Here is a 21,153-nt window from a genome sequence, read left to right on the forward strand (position 1 = left end):
CATCACTGCCACCACTGGTTTACCGGCGTCTTCCGTCGCAGCTAACATGGCCTAATTTGCATATTTACTCTGCCCAAATTTATGCGACAGATCACCTTCAAAAGCTGCTGGCATGGCCACGGTAGCCCCAGTTACGGTTGTCACAGATCAAGCAGCCGTGTGTGACCTTAGCATAATCCACTGATTTGATTGGTCAAGCGGCGGTCCAAGAGTGCTGTATTCCCTGTAACCGCACTGAGATGTTCCGCTTTGCGTATCACTCATCTTTGTTTGTGTTCTCCATGTAAAATTCCACTTCCTAGTTTGAAATGGTTCCTACAATAATTTTAGCAACATCAGCGGGCATGGCAAACAATATTACTTTTCAGGAATATAACTTTTGACTTAAAATATGAATGCTTGTCAGATGAAAATGGAAAATTAAAAAGGGACTCCAGCAACATTTAACGCAAGCAGCTTGAACAGGAATGGTATAAATCGGCGTGAGCTAGCTAGCCGGCGTGCTATCAAGATAACACAAGTGTGGCTTCTTCAGGATCCATTTCTGCTAGCAGAGCAAAAATAAACAATGTTTGGCCAAACTGATTTTGAAATGCCAGTTACTTTATATTAATTTATTGTTTACAGAACTGTTTTTATAAAAGCAAGCATGCGGTTATACTGAATATGGGCGTGGCTTCTGGCATGAGTCTGTAGAGTGAGTGCTGTAGGTAATCGCAGCCGTGCCGATAGTCAGTATAATCGCACGCTTTAGGGCAGTGGGCATATGCCATCGTTGACCGCTATGCAATGTAAGGAGTCTCCTTCCCTCCACTAGCCTGGGGTGGTGCCTTGAGCAAGCACTAGCAACCCACCGCTCCCCCTGGTCAGGGTTACGACCAAAGACTGGACTCGGTAGACTGCACGGAGGAGACCACCACCTGGTGGTTCAACAGGCAGGAACGCGGACCCGACAAAGCATTTGTGGAGCACGATCAGGGCACAGTGCAACACATAGAACACTGTTGGCCATCCACTGCATCCCGACCTAGCACCAGCCATCTTGATTCTGTCTTGGTCGGGATGAGAGAGTGAGGCTGACTGCTGCGCAACTCTCCCTCACTCTAATCCAAGTCACGTGCAAGTCATGACTTCAAATTCAAGTCCTGTGGTGATGGGCAAGTGACAAAGCAGCAGGTGCGGACACACTGGAAGCTGTAGTCACGAACCTGCACACAGGTGGTCCAGGACATACAGTAGGGTCACTCTCTGCTGGAATGAAGTAGCACCAGAGTTCGGCAGCCCCCTGGGTGTCTGAGCAGCCCTGTTTAGGATTCGCTCTGCTCATCTCCATGGAGGAAGGGGTTAATAAAGGTGCCCTAAACGTTGCCTGTTTTCGCCTCACCCTGGCCAGCACAGCGCGACTGGTGGGGATCCCACTCAGCGGTCGAAATACAACAAAGATAGTGAAGGTACTCAACCTTGACACATGGAATGTCGACATGTGGGTGTACCTTCCCAGCCCAGGTTGACCTCATCAGTCACTTCCGGACCCACAACTGTCACCCATCGATTTGAAGTCATGGTTATCTTTCAACCCCGAAGGATGAACACCATAACTGCATGCTTACTTGTACGATATTGCCTAAGTAGCATGGCTAGCTAACTCAGGTTAATTCGTACATGTTTCAGGCAACATAGATTGCTACCTTGAGCATTATCCTGAGCATTAACTATGGGCTGTAACAGTACTTGGATGTATTTAATACAACATGCAGTCATTACTAAACAGTGAAGTGACATCAAGTTTAATACACACCTTTCATTCTGTGAAAGAACTAGCTAGCTCCCTCAGCTAGCCAATGGCTTACCTGGACATGTTTCCACAGCTTTGTTGATACTGTATCTTGCACAGTTTGCAGATTGTTCATGCTGTTTTCTTTGAAACATTGAAAACTGAACATACCTGATAAATTGGACCAGAGATGATGATCTGGCTCCACTGTCTCACATCGCTGCTGTTCGTGTAGCCTGAAGCCTGACGTGTAGCTTATCAGCTACACTAAATAAATTGAGTTATCCAGTAAAAATTGCATGTACGACTTTCTTTTATTTAGCTTACAACTTACAAACTTCATGTTTTGTATTTGAAATGTTAACCAAGTCAGGATTACCAGACCTACAGTTTTCCTGTGGAATTGGACCAGTCTGGACCAACTTCAGAATTATTGGCACCCTCGAGCACAAAATTATCAAAAGCTGATGGTGGTTGGGGTTTTTTGGTAAATTTGGATGTATATTTTGGATTATTGTCCTACTAAAAGAGCCAACAACAACCTGGATGTAACCTCTTAGCAGAGGCAATTAAATTTCCAAAGTTCCCAGGGTCTTTGGAGAAAAAGAAAATAAACAAAATGGCCTCAAAGAGGCTGTAGCTCATACCGGCCACTGTTATGTGCGAGTTTGAAATCCGATCAATCCTGTGGGAGGAGTGGCAATTTTTGTGAAATTGCGCATGACCCCCGTGTCGCCGCATCCATGGCAGGTGGCGCCACCTGGTGTACAATTCTTGTTGGACTATGTCTTTAGAGTCTTCTGGATGAGTTTCAGTGAAAACATCCTACCAGTTTACGAACAGTGGTGTTCAATGTGACAAGTCACCCAAAATTTTCAAAATACCCATAAAATGTTAAATATGGCAGGTGGCACCACTGTCTTGACAACTTTGATACATGCCAACCTGGGGAACATTCCATAGGAGTTTGATCAAAATCTGATCACTCCTGTAGGAGGGTTGGCGATTTTCATGGAATTGCACATGACCCCTCTGTAGCCTCATCCATGGTAGGTGGCACCACCTGGTGAGCAGTTCTTGTTGGACTACGTCTTTAGAGTCTTCTGGGTGAGTTTCAGTGAAAACATCCTAGCAGTTTACGAAGAGTAGCGTTTAAAGGTCATAGGCAATGGTCCGAGGTGAAACGTAGAATATCAACTTTATTGTCTAGAACATAGGTGGCCAACCCGCGGCTCGCGAGCCGCATGCAGCTCTTTGCCTGGTGTCATGCGTCAAAATGGCAGGGAAAAAATGCACTTCAAAAAGAAAATATGAAGATGAAAACAGGACGTTTTTAACAGAGTGGGAGGATTTATATTTTTTCGTTGAACGTTATGGCAAGCCATTCTGCCTTCTATGTCAGTCGTCATTGTCGCATTTCAAGGCTTCAAATCTTCAGCGTCACTTCAGCTCACTACATGCTAAAATCGACCAGGACTTTCCGAAAGGGAGTGAACTTCGTAAACACAAGTTAATCACGTTAAAAAGTCAATCACAAAAGCAGGTACAGCTCTTCAAAAAATTTACAAAACAATCAGAGACAGTAACACATGCATCGTATAAACTGGCTTGGAACATTGCTCGGGCTAAAAAGCCATACAGTGAAGGGGAATGAGATTGTGTGAGATTGTGTGACATTGAATGAGGTGGTGTGTCCAAACTTTTGGCATGTAGTGTATATACATTATGTATTTGTTCATTTGTTTTCCAGTTATCAATTTGTGTGTGTGCGTGTGTTCTTCTTTCAAAAAATTTGAGCATTGTATTATATTTTATCTATATTTGCACTTGCACTGATCACTGTTCCCAGTGCCTATGGAGCTTGTACTGTTTGAGGAAATTAAATTAGCACTTTGTAATTTCCATTTTCCAACTGACTGTATTTATTTGAATACTTATTTATTTGAATGCAGGTCTTGTGCAGGTCATGCAATTGAGAATTCAAGCTGAATCAAAATGGCTTTTGCATTTTCGATGTTAAACAGGTAACTCCAAAATGCACTAGAATACAGGAAATTGCATCTAAGAAATCCAAAATTTTTCGGGGGAGGCCCCCCGGAACCCCCCCAATGGGGGGAATCCCCACATGTAAACAATGTCTGCCTTTGTGCCCCACCTACAATTTTCTTCACCAGTCGCCACTGTTGAAAATGACTGGCCTGTGGTCTTGGTACTGCAGTAAATGTATCATTATCATGTTGGTGTGGGGCATTGGTTAAGTTGGAGTGTGACATCAATGTGGCTGTGTGTGTGTGTGTGTGTGTGTGTGTGTGTCCGCGCGCGCAGAAGGAAGGGTAATATTTGTGTGCCCATGTTCATGTGCCAATGTGGCTCTTTGTCGTAACACAGTAAGAATTGTGGCTCTTGGGCTCCGACTGGTTGGCCACCCCTGGTCTAGAAGAACGACCCAAAAAGCAAATTCAATTTTCCTAGTGTTTAATTTGCACCCTAAAATTGAATAAAACGGTTAAAATATACTGTTTTGCCCAATTTCCGAAGGTTTGTTTACATCTCACTTATGCGCACTTTCACCAGGACCATCGTCGTGATGTCATTCAAACCAAACAGACTGGGAGCAGCTCTGCGTTTACCTGCAAACCGAGCACACGTGTACGGACTTTGGTCGTGAGAGGTTGTGTAAAATGTCTGATAGCGATTTTGAAGTAGGAACTCTCCAAATTAAATATCGAGAGGTGAAACTATATATGTATGAACCTATTGCCGTTGCGAAGCAATCGGTGAATGTGGCTCACTGGTTTGACCGTGCGGCCTTGGAATCGGACAGCGACTCGGCCGACTCAGATCACGGTGACCCTGGACCTCAACAAGACTCGCGCCCAAACGATTTATCCTGGTAATTATGATAAATTCCTACTTTTGTCGTAATACTAAATACAGTGGTGCTTGAAAGTTTGTGAACCCCTTAGAATTTTCTATATTTCCACATAAATATGACTTAAAACATCATCAGATTTTCACACAAGTCCTAACAGTAGATAAAGAGAACCCAGTTAAACAACTGAGACAAAAATATTATACTTGGTCATTTATTTATTGAGGAAAATGATCCAATATTACATATCTGTGAGTGGCAAAAGTATGTGAACCTCTAGGATTAGCAGTTAATTTGAAGGTGAAATTCGAGTCAGGTGTTTTCAATCAATGGGATGACAATCAGGTGTGAGTGGGCGCCCTGTTTTATTTAAAGAACAGGGATCTATCAAAGTCTGATCTTCACAACACATGTTTGTAGAAGTGTATCATGGCACAAACAAAGGAGATTTCTGAGAACCTCAGAAAAAGTGTTGTTGATGCTCATCAGGCTGGAAAAGGTTACAAAACCATCTCTAAAGAGTTTGGACTCCACCAATCCACAGTCAGACAGATTGTATACAAATGGAGGAAATTCAAGACCATTGTTACCCTCCTCAGGATTGGTTGACCAACAAAGATCATCCCAAGAGCAAGGCGTGTAATAGTTGGCAAGGTCACAAAGGACCCCAGGGTAACTTCTAAGCAACTGAAGGCCTCTCTCACATTGGCTAATGTTAATGTTCATGAGTCCACCATCAGGAGAACACTGAACAACAATGGTGTGCATGGCAGGGTTGCAAAGAGTAAGCCACTGCTCTCCAAAAAGAACATTGCTGCTGGTCTGCAGTTTGCTAAAGATCATGTGGACAAGCCAGAAGGCTATTGGAAAAATGTTTTGGGATGGATGAGACCAAAATAGACCTTTTTGGTTTAAATGAGAAGCGTTATGTTTGGAGAAAGGAAAACACTGCATTCCAGCTTAAGAACCTTATCCCATCTGTGAAACATGGTGGTGGTAGTATCATGGTTTGGGCCTGTTTTGCTGCATCTGGACCAGGACGGCTTGCCATCATTGATGGAACAATGAATTCTGAATTATACCAGTGAATTCTAAAGGAAAATGTCAGGACATCTGTCCATGAACTGAATCTCAAGAGAAGGTGGGCAATGCAGTAAGACAACGACCCTAAGCACACAAGTCGTTCTACCAAAGAATGGTTAAAGAAGAATAAAGTTAATGTTTTGGAATGGCCAAGTCAAAGTCCTGACCTTAATCCAATCGAAATGTTGTGGAAGGACCTGAAGTGAGCAGTTCATGTGAGGAAACCCACCAACATCCCAGAGTTGAAGCTGTTCTGTATGGAGGAATGGGCTCAAATTCCTCCAAGCCGGTGTGCAGAACTGATCAACAGTTACCGGAAACATTTAGTTGCAGTTATTGCTGCACAAGGGGGTCACACCCGATACTGAAATCAAAGGTTCACATACTTTTGCCACTCACAGACATGCAATATTGGATCATTTTCTTCAATAAATAAATGACCAAGTATAATATTTTTGTCTCATTTGTTTAACTGAATTCTCTTTATCTACTTTTAGGACTTGTGTGAAAATCTGATGATGTTTTAGGTCATATTTATGCAAAAATATAGAAAATTCTAAAGGGTTCACAAACTTTCAAGCACCACTGTAAGTGCCCTTTTGAAGAATAATTAAACCGCCCTCCTTAGTGGATATAGGGAATGATGACTTGACAGTGCGCCGGTAGGCCACATTAGCCTGCTATCCGCGGCATTATACTAATTATAGCCTACTCTAAGCGAGGAAATATCCCTTTGTCTCATTTCCACAATGATCGTACAGGATCCCTCAGGATTCTTGACTTGTCAAGTGCAAGCAAAAGTAAAAATGTTTACCTCCAATCTTCTCCTTTTTGCTTGAGCGTTGCTTCTCTGTTTCTTCTTTGCTTGATTTTGTTTCACGCGCACAATCCACTCTCTCCGCCTCGTCTCCTCTTTCGGAAAAAGCCAATCCACTCTTTCTGCCTCTTCTCCTCTCTCGGAAAAAGGTAAAAACTTCTTCCTGAACCGGTCCCGTCGTTACAGTTCACGGCCAGGGCCGTAACCAGGATTTTTCAAATACCGAGGTCAAACATTGCGATACATCTTATTTGCCAAAAAAAATGTCCTAATATGGTGACTTTTCATACATTTTGGAAACGAGTCAAAATCACAAGCCCAACAAGATGAACATGTAGGTGAACATGTTTATTTTAACAATTTCAAAACTGCACGATCACAAAAGTATTTTGTGTGTGTGTGTGTGCATGAGTCAGTGAGAGAGCGAGTGTGTGAGAGTTTGAGTGAGTGATGGAGTGTGAGTGAGTGAGTGAGTGAGTGAGTGAGTGAGTGAGTGAGTGAGTGAGTGAGTGACAACGCAATCTAGCCGAGCCTGAATGGACTTCAATTGCTTTTTAAAAAATATCTGCCCTTTTCAATAGCAAAATACGAGACGGTTATTGGACAAAACCGACTAAAACGCCACATTCGGAGACTGAGCCTCACTGGAGATGGGAGTCAATAAGAGGGGCGGGACAAGACTTCCCGAGAGGAGGCTCATCTCCAGCTGGTGATCGGAGGAGGAGCTGTGAACGCGGCTGGACTCTTCATGATTGACAGAAAGCAGTCAGAGGTGGTACATCATGTTGTAAATAAAATGTGAACATAATAAGTTTGCTACCCGTTTTCATTTCCGTTCGAAAATACAACCAATGATCAAAACAATAGTGTCTTGTGTTCACGTTAGCCTATAGTCTGGTAAGTTAGCAAAATAGCTCAAGTCTCGTCAGCACCCAATAACTTCATAAACAACAGGTCACGACTGTCCAGCCTTTTCTGATCTGAAACGCACCAAATCAAATCGAGAGAGAGAATAAAAGAGTTTGTGCCGCCTGGAAAACGAAAATCCTATCTAGCTAAGTGGCTTCGACTGTTGTTGCTTGAAATGCTAATTAAAATTGCACTCTTAATGATCATAAGCATTCCGGCACATAAGAGTGGCAAAATTAACTCCCCTTCTTCCCTCTTTCTTTTTCTCTCACTTGTTGACTTTCCAAAGCTGAGTTTGTTTTGTTTTAGTGTAGTAGACTTCTTCATCTTATGTCAATTTTCAGATTCCATGACTAATTGACAAACTGCCTGGCTGCGGAGTCGGACCTTGATGAGAACACTTCTCAGCTCTTGTATATCCCGTGGTGCTGAGCTGACTATCGCGAGGCTGCCTAATATGAAATGTTTCCAATGTCGGATATTTCAGCTTCGTTTAAAAATGATTATGTGGACTTTATTTTTAGACAAACAAATGAGAACAGGGGGATGCAAGCTGAATTTAGAATTTTCCACCGATCAAAGTCAGAACGATTTTCATCATATATTAATTTCACATTTCTGAGTGGAAAAAAAAAAATACCGTGGGAAAAAAATGCCGAGGACATGACCTCGGTGTCCTCAATGGTAGTTACGGCCCTGTTCACGGCACAACAATAAGGCATGGGGTTTTTCTTTGGAAATTCCTGAACGCACGTCTGCACTCAAGCCGAACGGCAATGTAAGTAAACGGAAGTGGACTCAACTCAAGCGGTTTGTTTGGCTTAAATGACGTCATGTGCCGAGTGGTCACGAAAATAGCCGAACAAAAATTCGCCGCAATCCGCGCTAACTTATTTTAATTATTACTTAACAATACTTCTTGGGACCGGGGCGGCACGGTGGTGTAGTGGTTAGCGCTGTCGCCTCACAGCAAGAAGGTCCTGGGTTCGAGCCCCGGGGCCGGCGAGGGCCTTTCTGTGCGGAGTTTGCATGTTCTCCCCGTGTACGCGTGGGTTTCCTCCGGGTGCTCTGGTTTCCCCCACAGTCCAAAGACATGCAGGTTAGGTTAACTGGTGACTCTAAATTGACCGTAGGTGTGAATGTGAGTGTGAATGGTTGTCTGTGTCTGCCCTGTGATGACCTGGCGACTTGTCCAGGGTGTACCCCGCCTTTCGCCCGTAGTCAGCTGGGATAGGCTCCAGCTTGCCTGCAACCCTGTAGAACAGGATAAAGCGGCTAGAGATAATGAGATGAGATGAGACTTCTTGGGACCAGAAGAAAATTACAGAGGGTTTTTTAACATATAAAGTTTCAAATGTGCATAAAATTAAAACTGTTGCCTATGAGCTTTAATGTGACGAGTCACCCAGAAATTTCAGACGCCCATAAAATTGTAAGTATGACAGGTAGCGCCTGACAACTTTTATGCACACCTACTTGGGGAACATTGTATGTGAGTTTGATCAAAATCCAAATCAATCCTGTAGGAGGAGTAGCAATTTTTGTAAATTGTGGACGGACGACATGTGATCGCATCAGCTCATCCGGACTGGCCCATGGCCCGATGAGCTAAACAGCTGCATAACATGAAAGATCAATATCTCCAGGATTAGGTTGTTTTTTGTAAAAAAAAAAATCAACCTTTTTACACCGAACCCAAGGTTTTGCTTGTTGCCAGAACCTTATTTTTGTTTGTCTCATTTGACAGCAAACTTCAAGCACTTTCATGTGCGATTATATGAAAGAAGAAGCTTTCTTCTGGCATGCCTTCCAGATAGTTTGCTGGCATGGAGGTGGTGTATAACTGTGTCTAATCAGAAGAACGAGAACCTAGAACAAGATCTCTTACTCATTTCTGAAAACGCTGTTCTTGAAATAGAGGCAGCAGCGGCACAATATTAATTTTACTATGCGTCTCGGTAAATACTGAAAGGCACGAGGCGCTAATTTGGTTTCTCCCAAACACAACACTGATGTCTAACATACAACGGAAACTAGGAAACTGTGCAGTCCGCTCACGTTAGATGGCATTTGTTTTCCTCTAAATCTACCGTTCCTGTTTTCTATGTAGATTTATTAAGAGCTTCTGGCTCTATTGAATGAGACCCAGTGTAATACAAACTCCCAGTAAAGAATAATGTAGCATAAAGAAACCAAGCCAAATGTTCTATTGGTTTCAAGCCAAATATAGAGAGTAAGTAGAGTATATTATCCTGCATCATCCGCAGGCTACAGCATGACTCTCGAAGATAAATCAGAAGGCCACGGTACAAGTCCCGAAAAGAAATCATGCAATAATATTCCCAGTGCAAGAACCAACCCCAGCTCTCATATCGTAATTCCTGAAGGCTCACTTTGGTGACAGCCACATATTTGTTATGTGAGGAGTAATTACTTTTCCATGGCGGCTGCCTGCACCACTGATGGCGTCTAATTCAAAAGTGATAAATCATTACTGTCTCGCCAGACGAGCAGGAGCATAAGGTTTCTGTGTCAGGAGGGGAAAAAGTTTTGTTTTTTTGTTTTTACATGCAAAGTTGGTATCAAATTTTTATATCACAGGGAAACGAGTGTCTCAGATACACCATCCAGCTTTAAAAAAAAACAAAACACTACAACTAGTTTTGAAGGTGCAAAACTATAGATAGATTTTTCTTGGTTGCATAAGTATTCACCCCGCTAGCTCAGTGTTTTGTAGAATCACCTTTGGCTGCAAGTCTCAATCAGTGTTATAAATCTCTATCCAGATACAGAGATGTATGGTCTTGCTACCAATTCCGAATATGAGCTGTTGACTGCATCAGAGTTCATGAATTCATCCTACATCTTAGCCTAGTAAACTAGACCCAGCCGCCTAGCGGCCAAAAATATTTTTGCCTACGAGTGGGTCTAGCCTCGCACCATATCGACAAAACACCCCGGGCATCAAATCGTGCCCGCCAATCACAACACAAGGTTTTTGTTTGGATTCTTTGGGCGGGCTTTTGCAGGAGTGACGACAAAGCTGCGCGACGCTGGAGAAAGCACAGCAGGAAAGATGGCTACGGCTAGTGAACAGCGCGCGTTTGACTCCGCTTTGGAATCAGTTTTAGAAGAATTAGACTTGGAGTTTTTGTTGAAACATGAGCAGGAAGAGGCTCTCCGCTCATTCCTTTTCAAGAAGGACGTTTTCGCTGTTTTGCCGACCGGCTATGGCAAAAGTCTGATCTACCAGCTGGCTCCGCTCGTAGCCAAAAGGATGGGGCTAGTTTGTGCAGTACGAAGAATTAATAAACAGCTTTGAAACATTACTTTTTGATTGTTTCTTATTTTCCCGTTATTTTAAATTTAAGGGAAATTATTTCACCAAACACCACTAAATAAAAACTCTCAAAAACAGTTTAAGCAAACCCTTGAAAAACACTTGGAAAAAAAAAAAGAGTGTATGTTAAGTATGTGGTACAGACAGACTCCAAACTTGTGGTCATTATCTCCAAACTTCTTAATATCTAGAACCTGTTTATTAATTAATAGGCATTTTGAAAAATTATTTATTTCAAGGTCTCCCCCACTGCTTTCTGTCGCTCTGACTACGTCACAGTCACTGTTGCGCTGATTGGTCAGAGCGTTGGCCTATACGCACAGAGACAGTTTGAAAGACAGCGGTTTGTTCCTCCCACACCCTTCGGAAATGTCTACGGATCGAGGCCAGACTAAATATTCACATTTAGTCTGGCTTGCCAGGCTACCTACATCTAATTTCATCTCCAAACTCTGACATCTAAATGGGTAACGGCAGTATCAACAGATTTCATTTCAGTACGTCTTGCCATAGATCGTATTAATTTCAAATAACTATTTGTTCATTTGCGCTAGCCGCGCTACTGCAAATTGCTACTCTCCATTCAGGATCTTTCTACTTTTATTATTAACGTTTTTAGGACGCTATTTCTCCCTCAGTTTTCAACCAACCATCACCAAATTACACATGATGAATACCTCCAATGTATGTAAACATACATTCATGTTTACCTGCTATACCTCAAGTGCCCTTGACTGTTTTGGTTATTTGAACCAATTTATGTGTGTGTATATGAGTGTTTAGTCTACATCTAGTTCATATCTAGAGTGTTTATACTGTTTATATTGTCTGAGTGTTTAGTCTATGTCTAGTTCCTATCTAGAGTGTTTATACTGTTTATTTTTTTCAATTATTCTATTTTTATTTATTGCATTGCCTGTTTGCACCGTGGGTCAGAGAGGACTGATATTTCATCTGTGCTGTATGTCGAGCATGTATAGCATATTTGACAATAAAGTTGACTTGACTTGACTCTGGGCTGACTTAAGTTACTATGACTTTTGGTGCTGATCTGGATCACCAAACTGGAATAATCCATGAAAAAACAGCTTTTGGGGGGGTTTTTTTTCCCCTCACCAAGCATCATTCTCTTACCGTTTTGGATCTGTAGGGTACGGTGACCAGACGTCCCGGTTTGTAAGAGGCAGCACAAATCACTGAGACTTTACTCACAGTCTCTGTCTAGTTCTTCTTCTTATTATTATTATTATTATTATTATTATCATCATTCTAATTTTTTTTAGGACGCTGTTTCTCCCTCAGCTTTCAACCAATCATCACATGAAGAATCCCTCTGGGCTGACTTACCGGTACATTACTATGACTTTTGCCGCTGATCCGGAACGATCCATGAAAAACTGGATTTTTTTTTTTTTCAGGGTGGCAGGACACAACTTTTCCTCACCAAGTGTCATTCTCTCTTACCGTTCCAGATATATAGGGTATAGTGACCTGACGTCCCGATTTGTAAGAGGCAGCACAAATCACTGTGACTTTAGTCACAGTATCCATCTATTATCATTATCCTGACATTTTTTAGGACGCTGTTTCTCCCTCAGTTTTCAACCAAATTTCACATGAAGAATACCTGTAGGCTGACAAAGCATGTGATGAATAAAGTTCTTCTTCTTACATTGCTGTGACTTTTGGTGCTGATCCAGAATGATCCATGAAAAACAGGATTTTTTTTTTTCAAAATCACTTATAACGGTCAATTTTCATGTTTTTGTTTTATTATTATTTTGTTCAGGGCGTCAGGACGCAACTTTTCCTCACTAAGCGTCATTCCCGATCTCCTACCGTCACGGATCTGTAGGGTACAGTGACCAGGCGTCCCGGTTTGTAAGAGGCAGCACAAATCACCGTGACTTTAGTCACAGTATCTATCTAGTTCATCATTCCTCATTTTTAATAAGAGCTTTTTCCTTTTTCTTGCTCAGGGTGGCTGTGGATCCAGAGCTTATTCCAGAAATTGAACAGGAGGCCGTGCTTGCACTCATTCACACCTAGGGACGATTTAGTCACCAATCTACACTACCGTTCAAAAGTTTGGGGTCACCCAGACAATTTTGTGTTTTCCATGAAAAGTCACACTTTTATTTACCGCCATAAGTTGTAAAATGAATAGAAAATATAGTCAAGACATTTTTCTGGCCATGTTGGGCATTTAATCGACCCCACAAATGTGATGCTCCAGAAACTCAATCTGCTCAAAGGAAGGTCAGTTTTATAGCTTCTCTAAAGAGCTCAACTGTTTTCAGCTGTGCTAACATGATTGTACAAGGGTTTTCAAATCATCCATTAGCCTTCTGAGGCAATGAGCAAACACATTGTACCATTAGAACACTGGAGTGATAGTTGCTGGAAATGGGCCTCTATACACCTATGGAGATATTGCACCAAAAACCAGACATTTGCAGCTAGAATAGTCATTTACCACATTAGCAATGTATAGAGTGGATTTCTGATTAGTTTAAAGTGATCTTCATTGAAAAGAACAGTGCTTTTCTTTCAAAAATAAGGACATTTCAAAGTGACCCCAAACTTTTGAACGGTAGTGTACAGTACCTCGTGGCTTGTTTTTTGGGTGTCGGGGAGTCTAGAGCAGCCTCTCTCAACCGTCAGAAAATTATATATTCTAACATTGACATAAATAAAATGAATTAAAATGAAAAAAAAAACGATAGTTACACGAATGCAGATCATCGCCGCCTCATGCATCATCAAAATTTGTCTCACAGCCTCCTTTCCCATGCCACAGCGTGACTGCGTACATTTTATATGGGGGTGCCTTGAGAATTTGCACACTTCTGAAGGGTGCCGTGACTGAAAAAAGGTTGAGAAACGCTGGTTCTAGAGAACCCAGAAGAAACGGACATGGACGTGAGGATAACTTTAAAAAAAAATAAAAAAAAGTATCAAGTCTGTAACTCGAGTTTAGGACTAAACCCTAAAGCTGTTGAGCCAATCCCAAAGCTCCACCAGATACACAGAGTACATGCTGTAATTTCTTCCTTTAGTGTTGTGTGAGAATGAGGACAGTGAGACGCCTTGTATTCAGTTTTAATGACATGGAAACAGGCACCAGTACATAGGCATGTGTGACTAATCATAATGGCAGGCAAGAACTCGCAGACATTTTATGGTGATGACATGTTTCTTCAAATTTATTTTTAAAACTCTCTCTCTCTCTCTCTCTCTCTCTCTCGCACATCTTCATTCATGCAAACACATTTCAACAAGTTGCATCATTGGAAGGGAGAAAAAGGATTTCGGCTTTCAGCTGTTGCTAAAATAAATACACATCTCCGAAGACGATGAACAGCCAGAACGAGGTGCTGAGACGAGGCTGAGGGCGAGCATCGTTCTGCACCGAAGACGTGGAGAAGTGGCAGCTATGCACCTCGCTCTGTTAAGCGATAAGCTCATCAGTGCTGAGTTTGCACCAGAGGTGATTAAAATTCACCAGCTCAACACCTCTTTCCCATCCATTACACTCCAGCACTTTAACAAGGTCACTCCGGTCTCTCGACATTCCAAGTGCGGATAAAATACAGAGTTTATCCTCAAGTTTAGGGAAGAGCGATGGTTCACAGAAAGCGCACGCTCTCTGGATGGCAAGGGGATAGCTCGGACTCTCTGTCTTTCTTATGTTTTCTTTTCCTGGTGTATAGATCGACATTTCTCGCTGACCTTCACGCAATGAAGCCACTTGCAGAGAGGTACAACGTACAGCCGAGATGTGACCTTATGAATATAAATGCACCTGGGTCTAAAGTTGCATCACCCACACTTCTGCTTGGAACACGTGGATAAAAATAACACGCATTTGTGCGAAATCCATCACAGCTATCAGGCGCACGACTACTCTCGCATCAACAAAGCGTCAGGCAGTGTGGAAAAGCGTGTAGTCATAAGATATGACACTCAACAACATTATTAAACCATCATGCTAATCTTAGGCTCCGCCCACATGCATACAGATATACATTTAATACAAAAATAATCCCGCCCCCATCCAAACAGCATTTTCAAAAATATCTCCACAAAAAAAAAAAGTCAAACACTTCATAAGAGCTGCGTTTTGAGCAATAAGGAATCCGAAATATGGAAAAAACATCAACAAAAAATGAAAACTGATGATTCGTGTGTGTGTGGACTGATGAGGTAATTACTGCTTAAGCTTCATAACTGAAAAGGTTATTCTATTGAAGTGTAAAGGTTTGGGTTTCGCCAAAATCAGCGTTCATGGCGTAGACTGTAACGGTGAATTCCCCACAATATTAACACACAACTTGTGACATCATGGCTTCAAAACATTTTCAAAAATACGGCAGAGCAATAGGGCCAGGGTTTTATATTTTATTTGGAAACGTCTGAGAAAAAAACTCAGAATTTTCGAGATTAAAGTCAAAATTTGAGAAAAAAAGTCGAAATTTTCGAGAAAAAAAAGTCAAAATTTTCGAGAAAAAAAAAAAAAGTCAGAAATCTGTAGAAGGCAGGCTTCCATACGGAAGTGACACACACTCGCGGCCGGTAGACATGAATGGCTGAGACCAGAGCCATGGAATTCAGAGTTGTGACAACCGGGGTACAGGAAGTCGGTTGGTGATGTGATACACGTAGATTCAAATACTTCGAGGCAGCGTCTTTCTGTTTGCTAGAGACGAACACAGAACCACTACATAACAAGCAAAGATTAAGTAGAAACGAATTACATTTACCTTTACCGCACTTTCTGTGTTCTACGGCCACTTCCTGGACTAGACACATAGATCGCCATTGACACAGTTCCACTAGTTCCAGGAAGTGGCCGTTGATGAACGTTACACGGTGGCGCAAAGATATGAAGTTTATCTTCTCGTGAATATGTTCACCGCTCGATGATAAACTTCATATCTTTGTGCAACCTTGTAATATCCACACACATTAAAAAAAAAATTTTAAATTATACTCATATATAAAAAGTTATTCCACGAAATCGAGTCGTACATGAGCTGATGGCTGACGAGTCGCGTAGCACCGAGTCGGCTATAAGCCATGTATGACGAGATTGAGCGGAATAACTTTTATTCTATCCGCATTCACTGGATTTTGAGAAAACGCAGCATTTTTTTTTTTTGCAAATTTGATAAATAGAAACTTTATACAAAATCATTTCCGCTTAGAATGCGAACAAACCAGCAAAAGGACAGTAGCAATTTGTGAAAAATGCTATTATAATAATTCTTTGAAAAAAAAAAAGATACATTCTTACCATCAAATACTTTTCATTCCATATTTTGTCGCTTCATTTGTATTTTTTTGCCATTTTGTTTTCAAGTAGTTTTTATTTCGTCCTCGGTTGGTTCAGCAACACGCTCTGCCATTTTGTTTTTCTCTACTCATGGTATATGAGCTGATAGCCTAGTAGTAGAGTAGCCAATCAATCATGATATGAATGTGATGAATAATATACATCACTGTCAATATTCCAATGTCCCTATGTAACACTAAGAATTTTTATACCAGAATGTGATTCATCATCGCACTTTATCTGTGTCTGCATACAGTCGAGTCTCACAAACAGCTCAAATTCTCTTAAGTTTCAGCTTCCAGAGCCAGAATAAAGGCAAACAACTTCCTTATCAGTGACATGGTGAAGATTTCGGGAAGGAGCCTGCACTGCGAGAGGGTCATAATAGTCAGTCATTTTTCCACGATTGCTGTTTGTAGTACTTTTTTTTTTCTTGCGTTATTAACTTCCAGAAAGGGAAAAAAAACAGGCACTCGGTGACATTAAAGGAACAGTCCACCATACTTCCATAATGAAATATGTTCTTCTCTGAATTGAGACGAGCTGCTCTGTACCTCTCCGAGCTTTGCGCGACCTCCCAGTCAGTCAGACGCGCTGTCACTCCTGTTAGCAATGTAGCTAGGCTCAGTATGGCCAATGGTATTTTTTGGGGCTGTAGTTAGATGCGACCAAACTCTTCCGCGTTTTTCCTGTTTACATAGGTTTATATGACCAGTGATATGAAACAAGTTCAGTTACACAAATTGAAACATGGCGATTTTCTATGCTATGGAAAGTGCGCACTATAATGACAGGCGTACTAACACTTTCTGCGCGCTTCGGCAACGCATTGATACCTGAGCTCCGTATCAATGCGCTGCCGAAGCGCGCAGAAGGTGTTAGTACGCCTGTCATTATAGTGCGGACTTTCCATAGCATAGAAAATCGCCACGTTTCAATTTGTGTAACTGAACTTGTTTCATATCACTGGTCATATAAACCTATGTAAACAGGAAAAACGTGGAAGAGTTTGGTCGCATCTAACTACAGCCCCAAAAAATACCATTGGCCATGCTGAGCCTAGCTACATTGCTAACAGGAGTGACAGCGCATCTGACTGCGTCTGACTGACTGGGAGGTCGCGCAAAGCTCGGAGAGGTACGGAGCAGCTCGTCTCAATTCAGAGAAGAACATATTTCATTATGGAAGTACGGTGGACTGTTCCTTTAAAGGTAACTGAAAACGGATTACAAAAAATTAAAAAGCATGGCATTGTTTAATAAATAAACAAATTGCAGTGATATAAGAAGAATAAAACACCCTCCAGGCATTGACCAGCACATCCTGTTGCGTTTTATTCCACGCTAGCGAGCGACTAGGACAATGTGTAAACAAACATGGCCGCCAGGTTTGCTTCGTTAAATGCAGAAGATTTTGAATGAATTTTGAAAGAGAAAGATGCGTTGAACACCCGAAAGGAATGTGTACTGTATAATAATAATTAATAATAAATATTGGCTGGCTTTTTAATCATGGCATATCAGATATATTCCATTCAGCTAGCATGATATTGACCTCCTATTTGACTCGTTCAGTATCATGCCATCTGAATGGAATATATCTGATATACCACTCAACGCCAGCCGATATTATTTAAATAGCAGGAATGCACGTGACTTCAAACTAGGTGGAAGTAACAGAGCTCTAATGCCACAAGAAACAGATGTAAAATGGGAAAGAGGTGTGTGATTGACTTGTACAAATAGTTTTAACAAGAAATCAGAGCTCTCTCTCTTTCTTTTTACAGACTACTGAAAGCTAAAGAAAAGAGAAGAAAATGAAGGGAGTACAAATGTTTATAAAGAAAAGGCCTATTTATTTTTTACTTTTTTCTTTTGTAATAAAAGGAATATTTTAGGTAAATCGACTATTATATTTTACTACAATCTTTCCAAATGTGGGAAAATGAACATTTTTGGTTGAAAATGAACAACTTCCTTATCACCACAGTTCCACCCATCATTATTACTGAAAACCATGAATCTAAAAGGCAAACTAGGCGAGTTAGATCGCTGATCCTTGCGTTGCGTCAGCTCTGGACAGCATTTTTCCGGAAAAACTAACTAACAAAAAAAAAAAACCCACCCAAGCACCAGGTGTGAAGGCAGCCTTCCAGATCAGTCATAAATACATGTATAAAATGAGACGACAAGATATATGAGCTGATATCCTAGTAGTAGAGTAGCCAATCAGAGCGCACGACCGCTCATATCCAGTGAATGTGGATAGAATAATAAACAAACAATAAACCCGTGGTGTTATTTAACAAAGAAAAACATCTCAGTGACGTGGTGAAGATTTCTGGAAGGAGCCTGCACTGCGAGAGGGTCATAATAGTCAGTAATTTTTCCACAATTGCTGTTTGTAGTACTTTTTTTTTTCTTGCGTTATTAACTTCCAGAAAGGGAAAAAAAAAAAACAGGCACCCGGTGACATTAAAGGTAACTGAAAACAGATTACAAAAAAATTAAAAAGCGTGACATTGTTTAATAAATTATAAACAAATAAACAAATTGCTGTGATATAAGAAGAATAAAACACCCTCCAGGCATTGACCAGCACATCCTGTTGCGTTTTATTCCTTACTTTTGACACTCTACAAGACGAACTGTAAAATATTAAGTCCGGGTTCAAACACGTGACTTCGATTAAAGGAATATTCCAGTGTTTCAGCTTGATCTCTATAGATCGTGTCTGTATGATTACTGCGGATACTGGAATTCTGCTGAACAGAAAACATGTTTACCTCGGTCAAGAAACGTTTCCATTCAGCCATTAGTCTTTCTGCTATTTTCTTAGCGCAGGAAAGGGTCTCTGATTTCTGAGGTAATCACACATACCGTACATACCGTACGCTACAGAGGCAGTAAATTGGGATTGGGTTGAAAAACACTCCAGTACGAGAAAAACCATGATTAATCTGTGTTCATTATGATGAAGTTGGTCCACTATAAACCTTCCGAGTGCAATTGTAGCTGCCTGGTGTTTACTGAGAAATTCAAGAAGAAAAACAGAACGACTCGAGTTTTGCGTCATTTTCTTTCGAAAACATCAGAAAGCATCTAGTGCTTCGATTAAAGCTCAGTGCATTTTCAAAGTGGCAAAATAAGCAAGCTTGTCGTACTGGCTCTCTCTCTTTCTCTCTCTCTCTCTCTCACACACACACACACAATAAAATACAGATTTAAAGACACCTGTGTTTGTACACTAATAAAGTATCTGAAAAACTGAGTGGATATACATATACATGTTTGATGCTTGTGCTCTATGAGGCATTTAAATATCGATTGGACGTGGATGTGAAACATACAGACATGTAAACACACACACTCATCGGCGTGTCGCTGCTGCAATGACGATTTGGCTACCACAGGTGTGTTTCTCGGATCTCGGAGATAATGTTGTTGGCTTTCTGGAGCGCCTGAGAACACAAAAGGAGGGACAAGGGAGGCACAAAAAAAAAAAAAAAAACAGAATAGTTTAACTTAGGGGGGAAAAAAAACAACGTCAAGGACGTAGTCGCTCATCTGGCCTGCCATCAAAACAACCATGACGACCAAAACATCAAACAGAACTGAAATGTGACAATGTGAGAGAGGACCAACCTCCACGACAAATTGTTTACAACAGGAAAATCAACAACGGACTAAATTTTGTTCCCCGACGGACGATCGACCCAAAACATCCATCGGAACCGAATTCGCATGATAAAAGAGAGGAGATACGATTCTAGTCAGAAGAAAGTTGACCTAATTACTAATGTGAGCAAAAAATTTGACAATACAACGACCAAGTGTTGTACAGAAGGTCGAGTTCTATCGAATAAAACAATCCGAACTGAAATCCATTGAGAACTGAGGGAGGGAGGAGATACGATTTAACTGACAATAAACAAAGTTGTAAACAAATTGCTTACAACAGGAAAATCAACAAACAAATGATCAAGTTTTGTTCCCTGAGGGAAGAGCTACCCAAAAACATCGATCAGAACTGCGAGAGGGGATAAAAGTCGAATGAGAAGTCTGAAAACTCGTTACGGTGAACTAATTAGCAGTTCGCTAGCAAAAATTTGACAATACAATGACCAAGTGTTGTGCAGAATGACTAGCGCTTTCAAATAAAACAATCGGAACTGAAATCCATTGAGAACTGAGGGAGGAGATACGATTTAACTGAAAACAAACAAACTGTTTACAACAGGAAAATCAACAAACAAACGACCAAGTTTTGTTCCTCATGGGAAGATCGACCCAAAATATCGATCAGAATCGGGTGAGAAATGAGAGAAGAGAGAAAATTCTAGTGAAGGGCCTGGAAAGTTCGTTAATTTGGCCTAATTACTCACTCAGCAAAAAAACATATGACAAAATAACCACGTTTTGTGCAGAGTGAGGAGTTCTTTCAAACAAAACGATCAGAACGGGAATCCGTAGAGCAGTGATTCCCAACCACTGTGCCGCGGCACGTTAGTGTGCCGTGAGAGATCATCAGGTGTACCGCGGGAAATTATCCAATTTCACTTAATTGTTCCGAAAATTATTATTTATTTACTGCAAATAATTTGTCTTTGTTCGTCTTTGCCAGCAACGTATAGTGACAGGCAGAACAATTAAATACTCTTCCACTAGATGGCAGCAGGTAGCTAATTAACCTGTGTATCTACCTGTTGCCATTCAAACAATAGAATTAGTAATGCTTCGGGTGTGACAGCGGTGATAGCGATGGATAAATATTTGAAAAGAAAAAGTACACAATCCAAACTGGGTCCTGGAGAAAATTCTGACCCAGATGAAGGCCCTAGTATGAGTAGAGGTCAGAAGAAAGCAAAAAAAGTGATTTTCCACAACCTATCTATGCGAGCTGGGCTTTTCAAGCATGACTGCTATAAAAACTAAAAAAGGAGAGTGACTCAGAGCTGTTGAGGAAGATCTTCGCGTGTGTCTTTCTTCAATTCCTGCGAATATATCAGCTTTGTGTTCAACTA

General features: G+C 41.2%; 1 protein-coding gene across 1 annotated transcript in view; it reads right to left on the minus strand.

Moving 5' to 3' along the window:
• Positions 1 to 17,327: 17,327 nt before the first annotated feature.
• The window catches only part of si:dkey-32e23.4 (dynamin-1-like protein), an 85,208-nt gene continuing 81,382 nt past the window's right edge, over positions 17,328 to 21,153 (minus strand). The window contains exon 17 of the mRNA XM_060931319.1: positions 17,328 to 19,590. Within this exon, the coding sequence (XP_060787302.1) occupies positions 19,534 to 19,590 (57 nt within the window). The 3' untranslated portion in view covers positions 17,328 to 19,533. The remainder of the gene's footprint in view (positions 19,591 to 21,153) is intronic.

Source organism: Neoarius graeffei, chromosome 10 (assembly GCF_027579695.1).
Source record: "Neoarius graeffei isolate fNeoGra1 chromosome 10, fNeoGra1.pri, whole genome shotgun sequence".
NCBI lineage: Eukaryota > Metazoa > Chordata > Actinopteri > Siluriformes > Ariidae > Neoarius > Neoarius graeffei.